A 21525-nucleotide genomic window follows, 5' to 3' on the forward strand; every position below is an offset into this window, starting at 1 on the left:
AAATTATGCTGAAACGATATCAATGATAAGACTTGGTGATGACATCACTACATTTATGAAAGTGGAGATTTTAACAACAGGACTTTTGAGTGGAATGAACTGAATATGGACTGAGGGTAAACTGAAAAAATATGTAAATAAAGAGTAATAGCAGAAATGAGATTTGCTTAAACTTCACAACAAAATTGGAAACCACAAACCACATAAAGTTAAGGAATTCTGCTACCTTCAAGGCAAAATAACGTACGGTGGATGAAGCAATGACGTAAAAAGCAGAATAGCACAGGGAAAGCGGGCAATCCTGGCCAAAGAAAATCTACTAGCGTCAATCACAGACCTCAATCTGAGCAAGAAATTTCTTAGAATATACACTGAAGAATCAAAGAAACTGGTATACCTGCCCAATATCGTGTAGGACCCCCCCCCCCCCCCCCCGAGCACACAGAAGAGCCGAAACACGATGTGGTATGGATTCGAATAATGTCTGTAGTAGTGCTCGAGGGAACACACCATAAATCCTGCAGGGCTGTCCATGAATCCATAAGAGTATGAGGGGGTGGAGATCTCTTCTGAACAGCACACTGTAAGGCATCCCAGATATGCCCAATAACATTCATGTCTGGCGAGTTTGGTGGGCAGTGGAAGTGTTTAAACTCAGAAGAGTGTCCCTGGAACCACCCTGCAGCAATTGTGGATGTGTGGGGTGTCACATGTTCCTGATGGAATTTCCCAAGTCTGTTGGAATGAAAAATGGACATGAGTGGATCCAGGTGATCACACAGGATGCTTACATACGTGTCACCTGTCAGAGTTGTATCTAGATATACCAGGGGTCCCATATCACTCCAACTGCACATGCCCCACACCATTGCAGAATCTCCACCAGCCTGAACAGTCCCCTGCTGACATGGTCCATGGACTCACGAAATTGTCTCCATACTCGTACATGTCCATCTGTTCGATACAATTTGAAATGAGACTCATCCCCGGCAACACATTTCCAGTCATCAACAGTCCAATGTTGGTGTTGACGGGCCCAGGCGAGGCATAAAGCTTTGTGTCATGCAGTCATCAAGGGTACATAGTGCGCCTTCAGCTCCAAAAACCCATATTGATGATGTTTTGTTGAATGGTTCGCATGCTGACAGTTGTTGATGGCCCAGCATTGAAATCAGCAGTTTGCAGAAGGATTGCACATATGTCACTTTGAATGATTCTCTTCAGTTGTTGTCAGTCCCGTTATTGCAGGATCTTTTTCTGGCTGCGGAAATGTCTGAGATTTGATGTTTTGCCGGATTCCTGACATTCAGAGTACACTCGTGAAATTGTCGTACGGGAAAATCCCCACTTCACCATTACCTCAGAGACGCTATGTCACATTGCTCATGCACTGACTATGACACCACATTTAAACTCACTTAAATCTTGATAACCTGCCATTGTAACAGCAGTAATTGATCCAACAACTGCACCAGATACTTATTGTCTTACATAGGCATTGCTGACCGCAGCGCTGTATTTTGCCTGTTTCCTTATCTTTGTATTTGAATGTGCATGCCTATACCAGTTTCTTTGGCGCTTCAGTGTTTGTTTTCAGCACAGCATTGTATGGTAGTGAATCATGGACTGCAGCCAGGGCAAACCAGAATATAAGAATAGTGAGGAATTTGAGATGTGGTGCTGTAGAAGGATGTTAAAAATTAGGTGGACAGGTTAAGATAAGGAATGAGGAAGTTCTCCCAAGAAATACTGAAGAAAAGAACACATGGAAAACAGTGGCATAAAGATGGGATATAGGACTTGTATTAAGATATGATGAAAGTAACTGCAGGGGAAAACAGAGACTGGAATACTTCCAACAAATAACTGAGGATGTGGAGAGAGGAGAGGAGAGAGAATTTCATGATGGGCCACATTCTTAAAGTCAGAAGACTGACAGTCACTTAGCACAGTTTTTGTCTCTCTCAATGACATGAGAATGTGATAAACCAATGCCAAATTGTGGATTCCACTTTATGCTTTAGGAGCTCTGCAAATACCTGAACGAGATCATTAATAGGTTGTAAAAAGGAATGGCATATCTCCTTCAATAAGACAACACCCGGTACAACACTGTGGTGGCCCAATCAGTTTTCTGACTGGTCTGATGTAGTCTGCCATAATTTCCTCTGTTCTTTCAATTTCTTCATCTCAGAGTAGCATTTGGATTTGCTGATATGATACAACTCATTAGTATAATCATGAGCAAATTGCATATTCTTCCATGCAGCTCAGGTGTTTTAATGGACTGCATTTTCAGTGCAGTGATGTAACAGCAAAATCCTTTGTTCTGATATAGAGTAATCCACACATATTATAAAAATGGATGTACATATGATTCACATATCCTCCTAAACTACTGGACCACATTCAACCAAACTTAGTACACATATCATTTACTGTCTGGAATGAGTCACTGTGGGGGTTAGAGTGACCTACTTATCAAAGAGGTGGGGGTGGGGGTGAAAAAGAACTGTATGTGAACACACAGATCTTACTCATCCAGTACTTGAGAAAGCATTTAGTGATTTGCAGCAAACTTTGCACATAACAACAAACCTTTGTGAAACTTTTTGTGGCTGACATCCCTACAAAATAATTAAAGGGAAATAGTTTATTGCTTACTACATTTTTGCTGGTCACGCATTAAAACCATCACATTGCGAACGATATTTCGATTTATTACTTCTCTACTACTAACGGTATTCCTGACACATTTTGCAGATATTATTCACATACACCACTGAATGCACCAGCAAAATCATATCATTGTACAACACTCTGATCAGGAGATACAACATCATAAACATTGAGCAGCATGAAAACCAAACGGCAGAGTGAAAGTCATTAGAGGTGCAGGTGACATATGGGTACAAATAAGTATGAAGTATATTAAATACAAGTGATGTGCATATGTAGGCAAAGTCACAGATGAAAAACTACGACTAAACCACTTGTTCAATTTCAACCAAGCTTGTTTCACACACTACTTACTATCTGGAAAGAAACACTGTGGGAGGTAAGAATTAGCAATGTTCTACTGAGGTGTGGATGGTAACATGGAAAGAGAATGGGGGGAGGAAGAGATAGACAGACAGATAGGAAGGAGAAGGACATGGACACAGATGTGAGGGGGGAGGACGAGGAGGAGGAGGGGGGAGGAGGAGGAGGGGGGAGGAGGAGGAGATGGACAGAGAGAGAGGGAGGGGGAAGTGGACAGAAATAGAAAAGAGGAGGAGGTAGACTAAGAGAGAGTGGAGGAAGAGATTAACAGAGAGAGTGCAGAGGAGGATATAAAGGTAGTTGGAAGGAGATAGATGGGGCCCGAAGAGATGGACTCAAGGGGAGGAAAGAGCAAATGGGCAAAAGGATAAGGGGCAGATGGACAGAAAGAGTGGGGAGAAGCATATGGACAGAGAGAAAGGGCAGAACAGCAGATAGACAAACAGAGAGGCAGGAGGCAACAGGAAGTGGAGTGTGGTAAAGGCGGACAGAGAAAGGTGGGGGGGGGAGAAGGAGATGGATAATAGAGAGGAAGATGGAGGAGATGGGCAGAGAGTGAAGGGGAGGAGAGGAGATGGACTAATAGAATTGGAATACATATATACCTGGGCAATGCAGGATACTCAGCTAGTTTTCCTTGAACCGAGAAAGATTACAAAGGGGCTTCTTATGTTCATATATGTATTTTGACATGTGGAAAAGATAAGGAAAGGTTCACCTTGTACACATTGATGAGAGATTAATACATAAGATGTGTTTCTGTCTTAAGCAGTCAAATTAGTGATTCTTGTAAACAATGATAAATGTGAAAGGGAGATATAATCGATTGAGATGAATAACTGCTTGTTTTGAACCATTCTGGTCTGTGTGATTAATTTTTGACTGGCTGCTTTATCTACCTATTGCTGGTGACCTCTTTTTATGCAGTTGTGTCATCATCTTGCAACTTCTCATACAATTAACAAAAAGTAGCATTATACTCAGATCTTTACCTGCTGCATGTAACTGCTTTGTGGCACAGGAGCTGGCATATGGGGTTGAGGCATATGACTTCCCACATGACCCATCATGCCCTGTGAAAAGAATATTGAATCATCAGGTACACAATTCCCTTCTTTTGGTGATTTTAGTATATGGACTTTATTTACTTGCACAGACCAAGACAAGATATGAGATATATTTGTTGAGGTGCATTGCTCTACAGATTAAAAGCTCAGATTTTACATATGTAAAAGCTGCCCTTACCCCCCTTACAACATATAAAACATCTTTGAAACAACAGACATTCTGGTTATTTCAAAAAGTAATCAGTTCAATGAAAATTTACATGTAAAAAACATAGGCCTACTCTGCAAACCACTGCTTGGTGGATGAACCATATGTCACGGTTCCTTCCTGTTCCAGTTGTGTATGGAATGTAGGAAGAATGATTGCTTTCATGCCTCAGTGCATACTGCAAGTTAGTCTAATCTCAATTCTGAGGCCTCCAGAGGAGTGATATGTAGGGAGCTGAAGTATTTTTATAGATTCTTCGCTCTTGAAACTTTACATGGTTGACTTTATGAGCAAGTTTTCAGGAGATAACTGACATCTATCTTCAAGCGTATGGCAATTCAGGTTTTTCAGCATTTTTGTGACACTCTTCATCAATTCAGACAAACCCATGGAAATCTGTGCTGCACTTCTGTGAAGACGTTCAATTTCCTCTCTTAATCCTAATGGTACGGGTTTCATGTGGTATTTTTCAATAAGATGAATTAACACCTAAACTGAAGATACTATCTTTATGTCACCAGTTGAGACAGAGAGGCACCATAATAATCAAATGGGTTAGTAAATCTGATAGTAGAACTTTAATAGTTGTTATGGGTAATGAGAGAAATTAAAAGAGAAAAAGGATAGTAATGGTGAAGTCTGGAAGTGGCATTTAATTTTTCTCTGTCAATATGTAATAAAGGCAATACATGGTGCTCTCTCATTCCAAAAAGCACACTGGAAAGGTATGGAGTTCAACCTAAGATGCTTAAGTACAATCTGGAGACTTGAAAGTAGCAATTTAACGGGCTGACTTCTGCACAAAGGCTATTATGAACCTAAAGGTTCAACATTAGTAATAATTTTTTTAGCAGTATGTTCTGTGTGAATCATAATGAATGAATCATACCTGTTGCTGCTGCTGTTGCGGGGGTGGCTGCTGGGCAGCACTCCTGTCAGGTATCATTGGTCCCAGCATTTGTGACTTTTTGTTCATGCCAGCCATCTGTTGTTGCTGCTGCTGCTGCTGTTGCTGTTGCTGCTGTTGTTGTTGCTGCTGCTGCTGCTGTTGCTGCTGCTGCTGCTGCTGTGGAGGTGGTGCAGACATGGGAGGTGATGGTAATGCAGTAGGTGGCGAGTAACCACTATACCCCCCACCATATCCACCATACCCTCCATACATATTCTCCGATTCACCAGCTCCCTAAAACAACAAATCAATCACAATATGCAAATTTATAAATGTTTTGTAATATAAATAAATTCATTAATATGACAAATAATTATTTTACACTTATATCACTTAACAGGAAGGAATACATTTCATGAAAGACTGAACTGTAAAAGTGATTCTTTATGGGCTTGATCATTTTAAGTTATTATAGTTGTGTGCCTATATCTGTGACTATACCTGTCATATCTTAAGTACAAATGTCATTCAAGTGGTTATTACTTGTTTTAATATTTTTTATTTGATTTGACACTAAGCTAATTCTGATGTCCTACTCAAACCATCAAGACAGACCCAAAGACACCGGATACACTGTTTCTCTGTGCTAAGACATTATATATGATAAAATTAAATAATATTTTAATCTAATTTGGTTGCTTTCCAATACATATCATCTGTCTTCATGTAGCTACTTCCATGTAAGTTGACAACTACTACCTGCTTTGTGTTATTATCTAATTATTGTGCCACAACCCACAAAAACAGCTAACCTACTCTGGTTATACTTTTACCACACGGGAACAATCAAAGTTGTTTTTATTAATATTTTACAGAACCTCAAGTTTTACAATGACAAGCTGCAAACTTTTTCTACCATTACAAATCATCACTTTCTTCCTTTGTGGGAATGTACAAACAGCTGTTGCAAAACTCTATGACAATTAATTATCAACTTGTCCTTTATTAAATTTTATACTTCCTCTTTAAGTCTGACTAATGGCTAGAGGACAAACGAAAGGCTGAACAAACATTCATAACAAGGCAAACGGTAAATGCTACCAAGATGAAAACTGAAGACCTTTGGAGAAAAGAGAAGTAGCCATACAAATATCAAGTGTGCAGGTGGCGAGGCAGTACTAAATAAAGAAGGGAAAGATGTAAGATGGAAGGAATATGTAGAAGGACTACACAAACAGAAATGAACTTATGGCAACATTGTAGCAAGGGAGGAGAAGGAGGTAAATGGAGATGAGATGGGAGATACAATACTGCAAGAAGAATTTGACAGAATGCTGAAATACCTTAGCTGAACAGGTTCCCTGAAGTAGATGACATTTCTTTAGAATTATTAAGATGCTTGGTAGGGCCAGCCATGACAAAACTATCCTACTTGGTGTGCATGATATGAGAGACAGCCAAAATACCTTCAGAATGTAATAGTTTCAATTCCACAAAAGGCAGGAATATTAATGAATTATTAGTTTAATAAATAATGACTGCAAAATGCAGACACATATTATTTACAAAAGAATGGAAAAACCGATAGAAGCCAACATCATGAAAGGTCAGTTAGGGTTCCAGACAAATGCAGGAATTCATGTGGCTATACTGATCCAACAACTTATCTTAGAAGATAAGTTATGGAAAGGCAAACCTACATTTGTAACATCCATAAATTTAGAGAACACTTTTGACAATGTTGAGTGGAAAACACTCTTTGAAATTCTGGGATTTTACAGATTAAATACAGGGTGTGAAGAGTTATTTACAATTTGTACAGAAATAAGACAGCTGAAGGAATGAAAGGAAACAGAGGTTGAGAAGGGAGTAACACAAAGTTGTAGCCTCTCTCCTATGCTATTCAATCTGTGCATTGAACAAGCAGTAAAGGAAACCAAGGAGAAATTAGAAAGGGAATTAAAGCTCAGGGAGAAGAAATAAAAACATTACCCAGGCTGTGGCTAAGCCATGTCTCCACAATATCCTTTCTTTCAGGAATGCTAGTTCTGCAAGGTTTGCAGAAGAGCTTCTGTAAAGTTTGGAAGGTAAGAGACTAGCTACTGGCAGAAGTACAGCTGTGAGGATGGGGCGTGAGTCATGCTTGGGTAGCTCAGTTGGTAGAGCACTTGCCCGCGAAAGGCAAAGGTCCCGAGTTCGAGTCTCGGTCCGGCACACAGTTTTAATCCGCCAGGAAGTTTCAAAACTTGGAGGTTTACCAATGACGTAATTTGGTTAGAAGCAGCAAAGGACTAGGAAGTGCAATTGAATGTAGTGGACAGTGTCTTGAAAAGAGGGTACACGCTGAACACCAACAATGGTAAAACAAGAGTACTGGAATGTAGATAATTAAGTCAGACAACGCTGAAAGAATTAGATTAGTAAATGAGATCTGCTATTTGGGTAGCAAGACAACTGTCAATGCCCAAGATAGGGAAGACATAAAATGCAAGCTGGCTATAGAAAGAAAAGCATTTCTAAAAAGATGAACTTAAATCTAATGTAAATTTTAATGTTATGAAGTATTTTCTGAAGATGTCTGCAGCATTGTATGAAAGTAAACAAGGTTGATAAACAGTCAAGATAAGAAAAGAATAAAAGATTTTGGAAGATGCTACAGAAAAATGCTGATGATTAAATGGATTGATTGTAGAACTAATAAGGACTAGTTGTTGTAGTCTTCAGTCTGGAAACTGGTTTGGTGCAGATCTCCACATTACTGTATCCTCTGCAAGCCTCTTCATCTCTAAGTAACTACTGCAATGTACATCCTTTTGAACCTGCTTAGTGTATTCATTTCTTGGTCGCCCTCTGTAATTTTTAACTCCCCCCCCCCCCCCCGCCTCACGCCCACCAGACTTCCCTTTGATACTAAATTGGTGATCCCTTGATGTCTCTGAATGTGTCCTATCAACAGATCCCTTCTTTAATTCAAGTTGTGCCACAAATTTCTTTTCTCCCCAGTTCTATTCCATACCTCCTGATTAGATACATGATCTACCCATCTAATCTTCAACATTTTTCTGTGACACCATATTTCCCAAGCTTCTATGCTCTTCTTGTATCATCTACATTTCACTTCTGTACTAGGCTACACTCCAGACAGAAATCTTCCGAAAAGACTTACTAACACTTAATCTATATTTTATGTTAACAAATTTCTCTTTTTCAGAAATGTCGTTATTGCCATTGCCAGTCTACATTTTATATCCTCTCTACTCCCGTTATCATCAGTTATTTTACTGGCCAAATAGTGAAACTCATCTACTACTTTTAGTGTCTTGTTTTCTAATGTCATTCCCTCAGTATTACCTGACTTAATCCGACTAAAACTGGAGAAAAAAGAAACTTATGGCACAACCTGACTAAAAGAAGAAATGGGTTGATAGGACACAATCCTGGGGCACCAAGAAAACATCATTTTAGTAATGGAAGGAAGTGGGGGCGGGGGTAGGGAGGGTGATAAAAATTGTAAAGGGAGAGCAAGACTTGACTATAGCACACAGGTTCGAATGACTGTAGGTTGCAGTAGTCATGCCGATATGAAGAGGCCTGCACAAGGCAGATCAGCATAGAGAGGTCCATCAACCAGTCTTTGGACTGAATATGATGATGGGAACAGTGACAATGACGACAACAATGATACCACCACCACCACCACCACCACAACAACCTCCACCTCCACAAACAACATCTGATGCCGGTATTTTATTTTGTCAAAAACAAAATTGAAAATTAACTCCTCATTACAACCTTGACTTCTCAGTGCATGTACAACCAAGTTGTGAATGACAACTTCAATGACTTTGTTAATGTAATGAAATAAGCTGGAAGTCTACACACACATGCAATGTATAGCTTCATACTTACAAAGTATGTACACATAAGTTCTTTGTACAAGCATAAGTGTGCATGTAAACACTGCAAAAGTATTCAGCAAGTAGAAATGATGGACGATGTTAACAGATTTCTGTCTGTATATTTGTGCCTGTCATGCTAGCACAGGCAGCAAAGCATACATGTATTCGGGACTTCCACAAATGTCTCAGTGACAAGTGAGAGTGAACAGATATAGTTGTATGCAATGATCAGCGGTCTCCAGAGAATGATTTGCTGCGGGCAAAGCAAAGGTGTTTGATTTTAAAGCAACACACACTAGTTGCACCAACATACTGAATGCAGTTACTGCCACAACAAAGCAAAGAGATGGGATGCATACAAGTGACTGATTAAAAAATTGAGAGAACCACATCTGACAGCACATGGTGCTGCAGTCTGGGAAAGAGGGGGTGGGGGGTGGGGGTGGGGGGGGGGGGGGGGGGAGGAAAAGTACAGGGTACTCAACATTTGGGATCTATGACAATGGCATGCACATGTAACAACTCTATGGTACGATTATATTTTTAATTTATTAAAGATCTGAGATACTCTATATATTTTATCTTGTAATCGAAATGAAATAGATGTAGAGACATGAAGTGGTTATAGGCTTCTTGGGTGATGTAATACTGTCTCCAAAATGCATTTTTTAACTATAGAAAAAGTAATGATAGAGGACACTCAGACAGTTATGCCTCTCAACATGATATAATTATTTTAAATTTGCTAAAAAGTCTGACAAGGGAATATCCATTTCTTTCAACACATGGTGTTTTCTTTCTTTGTCTCTTCCTTCTTCAGCAGATGAGGGTGCTCAAATTGAGCTCACTGCTGTGGTTTCACAACGACATAGTTCAGTTAGGCACAGAAACTGTTCACACACATTTGCAGGGAAGCAACAGGGAATCTTAGTGTACTTGTGCAATACACTTACTTGCATTTGTGTGTGTAGCTAGGTTAAGAGGACATTTCTGTCATATGTTCCACTGCAGGGCCGTAGTTCAAAAAACATATCACTATCACTTTTTGGTCACAGTGCAGTGAAATACAATGCCACTGCTTTCTATCCAAAAAGTGTGACTTTAAATAGGCATAACAAATGAAACTTTGCACCAGTTAAAGAATGTGGAAATCAAAATTTAGTAATTACAAACAGTCTCACCTTTGACACCAAGCTAGCCCGGTATGCTGCTAAGGCCTTAAGGTACTCTTTTTTTGCTGCCTCCGTTTTCTTCTTGTAAACCTATGAACAATATCATACAATGCTATGTACATGCAGACAATAATTATGAAATACATCACAATTTACAATACACAACTGTAATAACATGATGATACATTTGAGGAACATGTCAAAGGTAATACAACAGGGATGTCATGGAAATACTGATAACAGAAATAATAAGCACTGCTAATTTTGCATATAAACTATACAAATAACAATTCTGATAGAGGTACGTCCTTCAGTCAGACTATACACTAACTTTAAGAGACAGGTTTTTTTTTCTTTTTTTCCCGGAAGCTGACAATGTAACTATACTCCTCAAATATTTAGGATCTAGAACATGATCTTTCAGATAGTAAATATCACACACACACACACACACACACACACACATTTCAAGTTCTGCTTCTGTTGCTTGGAGGATATTTTTATTTTGAACACACTAGTTACTGAATTTAATTGTCTTGTTGTTGATATTATTATTATTATTATTATTATTATTATTATTATTATTATACACATGTAGGCCACTAGTGTTTTTTCTTCCTTTCATTCAACCAATCTCAAATTTGTTACTTCATGGTTCACTCTCCACTTAAGCACTTTGTGCTTGAAAGTTTGTCTGTCATGTATATCTGACTGTTATGCCAGCAGTTTTCCATAATGCTCTCCTTATCTTTTGATTTCTCTGCAAGGCTGTTTCTGTAAGTCATTTGCCTGTATCATCTCCCAGCGATACTTGAATTTATGACATCTTTTTAGCTCAACATACTTCTTGATAACTTTCTTTGAGTGAGTTGACATTATCCTCATATTGAGTTGGTAACATAACTCAGCCATTCTCTGGCCATTCTTGCTAATGAATCTATCACCTGAGCATTGTTGTATCATTCATCTGAATGTCTTTTCATTACCTAATTGTGAGTCCAAATCACCAAATAAAATTGTAACATCCACTTTGGGAATTTTTATCATGGTTTTCTCCAGTTCGGCCTAGTACTTATTGACCCCTTCGTCTTTCTTTTTAACTGGTTTACTGTTACACATGGTTGGATTGTTGTGGAAACTTATTAGAACAACTGAGCCTCACTGTCATCAGTCTGTTGTTTATTGGTGTCGTTTCTGTTACTGATCGGAGGAGCCCCTTGTCGACTGCAATGGCCATTTCCAGGAGCAGTGTTCATTTGCCTGTTTTCTTGTCTGTTTTGTTCCTAAACAGTCCGTAGTTACTGAAGACTATAATGTTGTTGTTTGTTACACAGGTTCCTTAAACATACTGTATCTGGATCTTTTGTTTGTCCAGCATCATGCATGTAGTTTCGCTGGTCTGATTAGTATACTGGTGTTCAGTGTACCTATATATGTCTTCACTTTGGTGGAAAGTTTGCCAAAGGTCTCCGACGCCCTCTTTTTTTTTTGTGGTAAACCAAACTCCCCAGAATCCAATAGTCCAGTTGCAGTGCTATGTTGGGGCATCAGTGGATTGGTTACCACCTAGAGAATTGATAGTATTCCTCCCTCAACTTATGTGTACGCTTGGTTTGTTAGTCCAGCTTTCGCTGAGAAAATGGAGCTGGAGTGGTTAGTTCCAGAGCTTTGTTTGAAACCACACCAACTAGATGAACAGATGCTAACTTTTAGTCGCTCATTATAATGTGCCACATTATTTTATTCATTCATTCATGAAATGTATTTGTTTAAATGAAAAAAAATGCTGATGGTTCATCAGAAACAAGAGTGTCATCAGGAGTGCCACAGTGAAGTGTGACAGAACCAGAACCACTGTTATATTCTGTATACATACATGATTTTGTGAACAGAGCGGCAGCAATCTGCAGTTGTTTGCTGATGATGCCAGGGTGTACAGGAAGGTGCTGAGGTTGAGTGACTGTGGTGTGATATAAGATAGTCAGACAATATTTCTAATTGGTGTGATGAATGGCAGTCAGCACTGAATATAGAAAAATGTAAGTTAATGCAAATGAGTACAAAAAATAAACCCATAAAGTGCAGCTGCAGCATTACTAGTGTTATCGTTTAAATATCTCGGTTTAACATTGCAAAGCAGTATGACAATTTTGAGGAAGTGTGGTTCAACTGTAATAGCTCGGATTAAAGGAAGACATCAAAGAGGCGGACTGTTACATTTCTTACTGGTAGGTTCGAACAACGCGAAAGTATTACGGAGATGTTTGGGGAGCACAGCTGGGAATCCCTGATGTGAAGCTGATGCTCTTTCAGAAGCACACTACTGGAAAAATTTAGAAAAACGGCATTTGAAAATGACTGCTGACCGTTTTACTGCAGCCAACATATATTTCGCGTAATGATCATGAAGATAAGATACAACAAATTAAGGCTCATACAGATGCATATACAGAGTCATTTTTCCCACATTCTATTTGCGAGTGATACAAGATACGCCATGCACCATACAGTGGCTTGCGGAGTATGTATGTAGATGCAATAGGTAGTTATTTTCTCTTTTAACAAACAAGTTCGATATTTTGTTTTTAAATTTGTTGCTACAATGTTTACATCATCGATACTGCGAATCGATGTTTACGTTCTCAAATTTTGATGATCATCACACTCCCCTAGCCTAAGCAGCATTACGACATGAAACGTGCATTCAACAATGTCAACTACAGAGCTGTTCTACTTTATTATTTGATGGCTCTGTCAGCAGTGGACAGAGACAAAAAACTAATTGCTGGAATTCTTGCGACTTCAACGGTTTCAGACACACGCAGTGCAGTGCTCATGTAAAGGTGTGTAAAGTGGATGCGGCAAACAAACATGGTGGAAGCAGGCTGCAAAACACCATCTGCTATTTAATAACTGAACGTACTGCACAACAGGACAGAGGGTATTGTACAGGCGGGGCAAAACTTTACGAAAAGTACGCAACTGCTGAAAACAGCTTGCCGCGTGGGATAAATTTGATCCTTTCTATTACACTACAGAGAGCACTGTGTGCATAGTCTGTCGTTTAATGGCTGATCGTCCAAAGCCAAATAAATATAACAGAATTTAATCTTCCGATTATCAGTATTCATTTGCGCCATCGAAGTGAAATATAAATGGATAAGACACAGGTCAAGTTATAATCATTTCAGTCGAAAGTAAACAATATCTTAGCACACAAGTTGGTCTCTGCTCATATTACTGTTCATAATTTGCAGTGTACTCTAAGTATCGTCGCTGAAACTCCTTAGAGATTTTACGAAGTAAAACTTTACTGAGATATTATAAAAGAAATTTTGAGATATTTTACAAACGTTTATATCTACTTCACCGAGACTGTCAATTTTCAGCAAACCCTTCGGACAATGATGTAAGTTTCTCCACAATTACTTTAATCCAGTCTCAGTTTTAATGTGGAGTAAGTCGTACAAAGGAGTGTTCACATTTACCCCTTACTTTCTCGGGGCCGTTATTTCCTTGTTCCTTGCATACCGCACCCGTGAAAACTTCAAACTCTCTCTTATATTATCATCTGAAAAAAAAGTGAGCTGAAATAGAGAGCTGTTCCTCATCCCATTGGAAATTTCTCTGTTCGCTATATTTCACATTCCTTCTCTCTCCTACCAGTCCCGCGGCGTCCTTGAATGTTTGATCTCACCCTTGCACTTTATCGCGGTGCTTTTGTTTTCTTCAAGACGCTGCGGAAGCATTCAACATACATCTATGCACTAGTAGTTCGTGGAAACATCTCGCTCCCTTAAAACGTAACACTGTTGAAAAACGTGCGCCAAATCTCGTCGAGAATAAATCGGGGCCCTTACTGTAAAGTATACGTCAAACAGGCAAATAATGGAAAAGCTGCTTTCTGGATGTGTCATTGGCGTGTGTCACGATGACGTTAAGTTTTCTACAGCCCGTCGTTCGCTTAGCACTGATGAGTCACAACACTGCATCCCTTTCTTTCAAGAAAAGAATACTGCTCTTGTGCGACGCAGAGTTGCCATATCGAAGGTACGCGTAGCTGGGATATGTTACACGATTCGAAAAGGTACCTAGCGTTGGTTTTATTCTCCGCTCGGATTCTGATGCACCACCAGACTTTTGATTTAGTCACCCCCCTCTTGTTCACGTGTCCGCATTTCCTCACGGCTTTTGTCAATTCCGCGAAAAAAATTTACAATGAGTGCCTCATTTTTGTTTATATGTCTGTTGTTTGGAAATGGTAGTTGTTGCAATGTGACGTTCTAGATAATCGGACCGGAGTTTGAACCATCCATCATCCCCAATGTCAGCCCATAACCTTACATTATTACGCCATCTCTCTCAGTCTTGTGAAATTCATGTGTGCTTAATAAATTCGATGCGAATCGTTTCACAATGCACAACGAGTGACTTTTATTTTATATATAAGGCTCCTGTATCTGTTCGAAGAATTTCCAGAGGTTTGATACCAGATCTACCTCTGTATTATTTAACATCATACTCTGCGTTCGTCGATGATTCATTGTCTTGTTTCTGAACATCTTAACTGCTGCAAACGTCCCGCGTCGGATTCTCTTTCTCCTTTACTGAGAAGGGGTTGTTGCTCATAGATCATAGATGGTAGTATACGCTTCAGCAAAGGGCTCTCTCTCTCTCTCTCTCTCTCTCTCTTTTTTATTTTTATTAATGTACTGTTATAGTTGATACATGATCTCCATTTTGCTGTTTATTCTCGAATGTTCTTGTTGAACTGATAAAGCAGTGCAACTTTAAGCAATTAACGATTGTTGTTTATAAGTGCTCTTATCAAAACTGTTGTTTGCCATCGCTGTCAACTGTCAAAATACTGCATGAATTTCTTCTCTCCCAACAATTCCGCAAGACGTTCGTAACTTATGGACATTTTGGGTAAACACTGTGCTTCTTTATTTTATTCAAGGTAAGTACCCTCAGTTACATTAACAGTGACTCAATCGCAATGAAATTCTGAACTGCATTCCTACGACGATAAGCTCTTATATACATTGCGTAAAATTCTGCCATTAGTCTCGAACGACAACGAAACACAAGCCAAAAATGGGGAAGAGCCCTTCTCACTAAACGAATTCTTGTCTATTAGCCACCCATCGCCACAGAACGTCTGAGGGACGCGCAGAAGACTGGTACTCGTATACATCTAATACTAAAGATCATGTCAGGACGATGTTATTTGAAGTGGAGCACAAGCTCAGATTGGAGAAAGGATTGCAAAGAAAACTGACCGTGTCCTTTGCAAAAGAACCGTCCTGGCATTTGCTCTGCGCGATTTGGGGGAACTAAGGGGAACCTAAATCTGGATGTTCGGCCGGGTATACACAGCTTCGTCCTCCCATTAATGTGATTACAATTCGCCGCCTCCCGTGGTATGCTGTTAAATGTATGCATATTACAAACGAACTGTATGCGGTCAGCGTACAGTTTCATAACATTTTAAAAAGGAAGCTCTTCCATTATTATTGTTGGATGTGAAAACTGGGCTCTAACTTCTGGCCTAATAGGGTAAACTGAATCATCTGAAATGAGGTTTCTCCGTTATTATCAAATAATAATTACTGACCCCTGGCTTTGTGCTCATATTCTGGTTACCCAGTGTAACAAAACATCATTCTGTTGTACCTTTCCGGAATCATGGAAATGTCTACTTTTATTTCGTGTATGAATATTACATTTTAATTACAGTGGGGGCGATATACGCTGTAATATGTAATAAAAAGCGTGCTCTTTCGAGCATTTTTTGGTGAGTGTCAACTTTGAGGGGTCATAGAAGTCAGACCGTAATTAGGAAAAACATTTTTTTTGCATAGTTTCAAGATGCGCCCTTGTTCTATTTGCAGGCGAACTTTCCGTTATTTTCTAGTTAGTCGCTTCACCGCTATGTCAAACAAAACGCTGCGGTTGAGGTTACCGTTGTAGCTATTCCGGCGTTACTAAGCTTTAACTTTTGTTTGTTACACCGTGTGTGCCGTTACTAATGAACACTCCCCGTGTTTGTCAGTTAAGAGTTTGTAAAGCAACTGTGTTATTAGCCGCAACATATGCGAGGGTGTGGTAGAACGTAGTTCTCAAACGGAAGCGCTGCTGCTGTTGTTATGAGCTATAAGCGCTCATTCACCAGGAAGAAGGGCAACTTCGTACTAGTTTTCGAATACAGCATTACCGCATTCAGTTGCCGTTGCGAGTAGAGTGCAATAACATGGGAAATTCGAAGTGAACGCTCGATATGCAAGCAGCTCCGAATAAAAATGAACAATAAGATGTACATTTTAACAGTAAAAGTAAAATCATTTAGGTGGAATAAATTTTGCAGACAGAATGATGTATAAAATACGATATACCTTAATCGCTTTCGCTGCTGACTGAGGTCTCGTTGCTGCTATTGCTTGGACCAGCAATGGTTGGTTGTGTTGCTACGTGGGCTCTTTGTGATGACTCACTGCATTCATCCAGGCACTTTGTGGAACAGTTTCCAGAGTGGAGAGAGACAACTGTAACGTGTCACGTATCTTAAAATATTTGCTCTCCTTTGCTACCTTGTTCTTGATAAGCGCCCAGGGTAAGTTCAATGGCGATGGAATCGCAGTGGCCATAGGAAACCAAGAAAGTCTGATTTCCTTGTCCAGTGAGCGCAATAAACTTCCGAAAGGTATTCGTGTGACTTGGTGTGCGCAGTCGCGCGTGTCCTGGATGTCGTGCTTTAGTAAATTCCTCATACGACGTGGCACTTGATGGAAGCAACACATTATTCTTTCCATCCATTCAGTAATGGATTTCGTAATACTGAATTTATCATCATGTGATATAGAACCTCATCTGTTGGTAATTTTTCGAATACGCTCGCAATTCACTCTGTAGTATCAGGCATTCATCTCAGAATGATAACTGCACCTCCTTGTTGCCGTACACGAATCCATCTTCGTTCCCTATGTGGCATCTTAATTTCCCCCCCTTCAGAAACACTGGTGTTTGAATTCCTCCTTTCCAGCCATTCCACTCTTGAACCCTTGCTCTGTGATAAAGGTATAGATTTCCTGATGCATAAGTCATTTTTCGTTCCTATCATCCAAACTTTCTGGAATGATTTGCACTACGCCAACGCTCATCAGTGTAATAAATAGTCCTCTAGTGTTTGGCAAGTGTCTTATTTACCTCAAGAACTCGTTTCTTTTTCCTGTAACTCGCTTATTTTCCATCCCATGCCAAATTTCCGAATGGAACCCAATGGTCTGTTTCACTCATACCAGGAAAGTCTTTCACTTCAGTCTTTAGCTTTTCAAATTCGGCAGCTACTGTTGGTAACTGCTTTGCCACATAGAAATCGTGGATTTTCTTTCTTGTGCCTCCGTCTGAAACGTGTTCAATGGAAAATTCTGTCGCCTGCCGGTACTCCTTTTTGGTGCTAACAAGACATGAAGTTTCTCTATATCCTCGCAGAACGCGCTTCATTGTACAGGGCTATTACAAATGATTGAAGCGATTTCATAAATTCACTGTTGCTCCATTCATTGACATATCGTCACGACACACTACAGATACGTAGAAAAACTCATAAAGTTTTGTTCGGCTGAAGCCGCACTTCAGATTTCTGCCGCCAGAGCGCTCGAGAGCGCAGTGAGACAAAATGGCGACAGGAGCCGAGAAAGCGTATGTCGTGCTTGAAATGCACTCACATCAGTCAGTCATAACAGTGCAACGACACTTCAGGACGAAGTTCAACAAAGATCCACCAACTGCTAACTCCATTCGGCGATGGTATGCGCAGTACAACGGGTCGGCCTGCAGTGAGCGAAGAAACGGTTGAACGCGTGCGGGCAAGTTTCACGCGTAGCCCGCGGAAGTCGACGAATAAAGCAAGCAGGGAGCTAAACGTACCACAGCCGACGGTTTGGAAAATCTTATGGAAAAGGTTAAAGCAGAAGCCTTACCGTTTACAATTGCTACAAGACCTGACACCCGATGACAAAGTCAAACGCTTTGAATTTTCGGCGCGGTTGCAACAGCTCATGGAAGAGGATGCGTTCAGTGCGAAACTTGTTTTCAGTGATGAAGCAACATTTTTTCTTAATGGTGAAGTGAACAGACACAATGTGCGAATCTGGGCGGTAGAGAATCCTCACGCATTCGTGCAGCAAATTCGCAATTCACCAAAAGTTAACGTGTTTTGTGCAATCTCACAGTTTAAAGTTTACGGCCCCTTTTTCTTCTGCGAAAAAAACGTTACAGAACACGTGTATCTGGACATGTTGGAAAATCGGCTCATGCCACAACTGGAGACCGACAGCGCCGACTTCATCTTTCAACAGGATGGTACTCCACCGCACTTCCATCATGATGTTCAGCATTTCTTAAACAGGAGATTGGAAAACCAATGGATCGGTCGTGGTGGAGATCATGATCAGCAATTCATGTCATGGCCTCCACGCTCTCCCGACTTAACCCCATGCGATTCTTTCTGTGGGGTTATGTGAAAGATTCAGTGTTTAACCCTCCTCTACCAAGAAACGTGGCAGAACTGCAGCTCGCATCAACGATGCTTTCGAACTCATTGATGGGGACATGCTGCGCCGAGTGTGGGAGGAACTTGATTATCGGCTTGATGTCTGCCGAATCACTAGAGGGGCACATATCGAACATTTGTGAATGCCTAAAAAAGCTTTTTGAGTTTTTGTATGTGTGTGCAAAGCATTGTGAAAATATCTCAAATAATAAAGTTATTGTAGAGCTGTGAAATCGCTTCAATCATTTGTAATAACCCTGTACTTTCACTAATACCGGCACATTACTGGCTGTGATATGGGACTACTTCCATCCCGTTCTTTTTCGGCCTCAAAGTAATCAAGTGCACTGAAAGCCACTGATAACCATGGAATTCCGACAACTCCGTCAAAGGTGCATGATTTCACCCAAGTGTAAGGCAACTATAGTTCAATGGATGGACAGGTTGTACGATTGTTTCCTACTGACGGGAAGCCACGACGTGAACACAGCAACAATGAATAACAAAGTGTACATACTGTTCACAGATCCGGAAACATGGCATACGCGACCACGTGGCCCATATTGACCACAAAAGTAAGTGATATTAGTGATTTATGTAACGATGATTATGTGGGGCGCTAAACTGCGCGGTTATCAGCGGCCGTACAAATCCCCAACCTTTGCTCAGTCCAATCCCGCCACTTTCATGAATGATGATGAAATGATGAGGACAACACAAACACCCAGTCATGTCGAGGCAGATGAAAATCCCTGACCCCCGCCGGGAATCGAATCCGGGACCCCGCGCTCGGGAAGCCAAAAGGCGACCGCGTGATCACGAGCTGCGGAAGTGATTTATGTAGACTAATGTGCATATAAAAATAACTGTGAAAGGCAACAGTACATCTTGCATTTACACTTTTCGTTTTGAAAAAATACATATTACCATTATGCGAAATGCGGCAATCTACATCCACCATTATTAGGACAAAACGACTAATCGGAAAGCAACGAAAATTCTCCTGTAAGTAGAGAGCTGTTCTCTTTAAACTTTGCAAAGGAACCTTTTTTTTGCTCCTCATTACGACCCGAGTTCTACGACAACTCAAAGTTAACACTCGCCAAAAATGCTCGAAAAAGTACACTTTCTCTTAAAGACACTCCTGGAAATTGAAATAAGAACACCGTGAATTCATTGTCCCAGGAAGGGGAAACTTTATTGACACATTCCTGGGGTCAGATACATCACTTGATCACACTGACAGACCCACAGGCACATAGACACAGGCAACAGAGCATGCACAATGTCGGCACTAGTACAGTGTATATCCACCTTTCGCAGCAATGCAGGCTGCTATTCTCCCATGGAGACGATCGTAGAGATGCTGGATGTAGTCCTGTGGAACGGCTTGCCATGCCATTTCCACCTGGCGCCTCAGTTGGACCAGCGTTCGTGCTGGACGTGCAGACCGCGTGAGACGACGCTTCATCCAGTCCCAAACATGCTCAATGGGGGACAGATCCGGAGATCTTGCTGGCCAGGGTAGTTGACTTACACCTTCTAGAGCACGTTGGGTGGCACGGGATACATGCGGACGTGCATTGTCCTGTTGGAACAGCAAGTTCCCTTGCCGGTCTAGGAATGGTAGAACGATGGGTTCGATGACGGTTTGGATGTACCGTGCACTATTCAGTGTCCCCTCGACGATCACCAGTGATGTAGGAGATCGCTCCCCACACCATGATGCCGGGTGTTGGCCCTGTGTGCCTCGGTCGTATGCAGTCCTGATTGTGGCGCTCACCTGCACGGCGCCAAACACGCATACGACCATCATTGGCACCAAGGCAGAAGCGACTCTCATCGCTGAAGACGACACGTCTCCATTCGTCCCTCCATTCACGCCTGTCGCGACACCACTGGAGGCGGGCTGCACGATGTTGGGGCGTGAGCGGAAGACGGCCTAACGGTGTGCGGGACCGTAGCCCAGCTTCATGGAGACGGTTGCGAATGGTCCTCGCCGATACCCCAGGAGCAACAGTGTCCCTAATTTGCTGGGAAGTGGCGGTGCGGTCCCCTACGGCACTGCGTAGGATCCTACGGTCTTGGCGTGCATCCGTGCGTCGCTGCGGTCCGGTCCCAGGTCGACGGGCACGTGCACCTTCCGCCGACCACTGGCGACAACATCGATGTACTGTGGAGACCTCACGCCCCACGTGTTGAGCAATTCGGCGGTACGTCCACCCGGCCTCTCGCATGCCCACTATACGCCCTCGCTCAAAGTCCGTCAACTGCACATACGGTTCACGTCCACGCTGTCGCGGCATGCTACCAGTGTTAAAGACTGCGATGGAGCTCCGTATGCCACGGCAAACTGGCTGACACTGACGGCGGCGGTGCACAAATGCTGCGCAGCTAGCGCCATTCGACGGCCAACACCGCGGTTCCTGGTGTGTCCGCTGTGCCGTGCGTGTGATCATTGCTTGTACAGCCCTCTCGCAGTGTCCGGAGCAAGTATGGTGGGTCTGACACATCGGTGTCAATGTGTTCTTTTTTCCATTTCCAGGAGTGTATTACCTCATATGTCGTCCCTTTTTCAAATAAAATGAAATATTCATACATCAAATAAAAGTAGATATTTCCACGATTCCGGCAATGTGCAACACTTCGGTGATCGTCAAGGGATGTGACCAGAATATGAACTCCAAGTCAGGG

General features: G+C 41.3%; 1 protein-coding gene across 7 annotated transcripts in view; it reads right to left on the reverse strand.

The window, feature by feature from the left end:
- Window positions 1-21525, reverse strand: part of LOC124714486 (thymocyte selection-associated high mobility group box protein TOX-like) — a 488444-nt gene that overhangs the window by 13903 nt on the left and 453016 nt on the right. For all 7 annotated transcript variants that reach the window (XM_047243029.1, XM_047243024.1, XM_047243027.1 and 4 more), the window contains 3 exons: window positions 10287-10367; window positions 5207-5500; window positions 4035-4115 (listed from right to left, as the gene is read on the reverse strand). In XM_047243029.1, coding sequence (XP_047098985.1) covers window positions 4035-4115; window positions 5207-5500; window positions 10287-10367 — 456 coding nt within the window. The remainder of the gene's footprint in view (window positions 1-4034; window positions 4116-5206; window positions 5501-10286; window positions 10368-21525) is intronic.

The sequence above is a fragment of the Schistocerca piceifrons genome, chromosome 1 (assembly GCF_021461385.2).
Source record: "Schistocerca piceifrons isolate TAMUIC-IGC-003096 chromosome 1, iqSchPice1.1, whole genome shotgun sequence".
NCBI classification, from domain to species: domain Eukaryota; kingdom Metazoa; phylum Arthropoda; class Insecta; order Orthoptera; family Acrididae; genus Schistocerca; species Schistocerca piceifrons.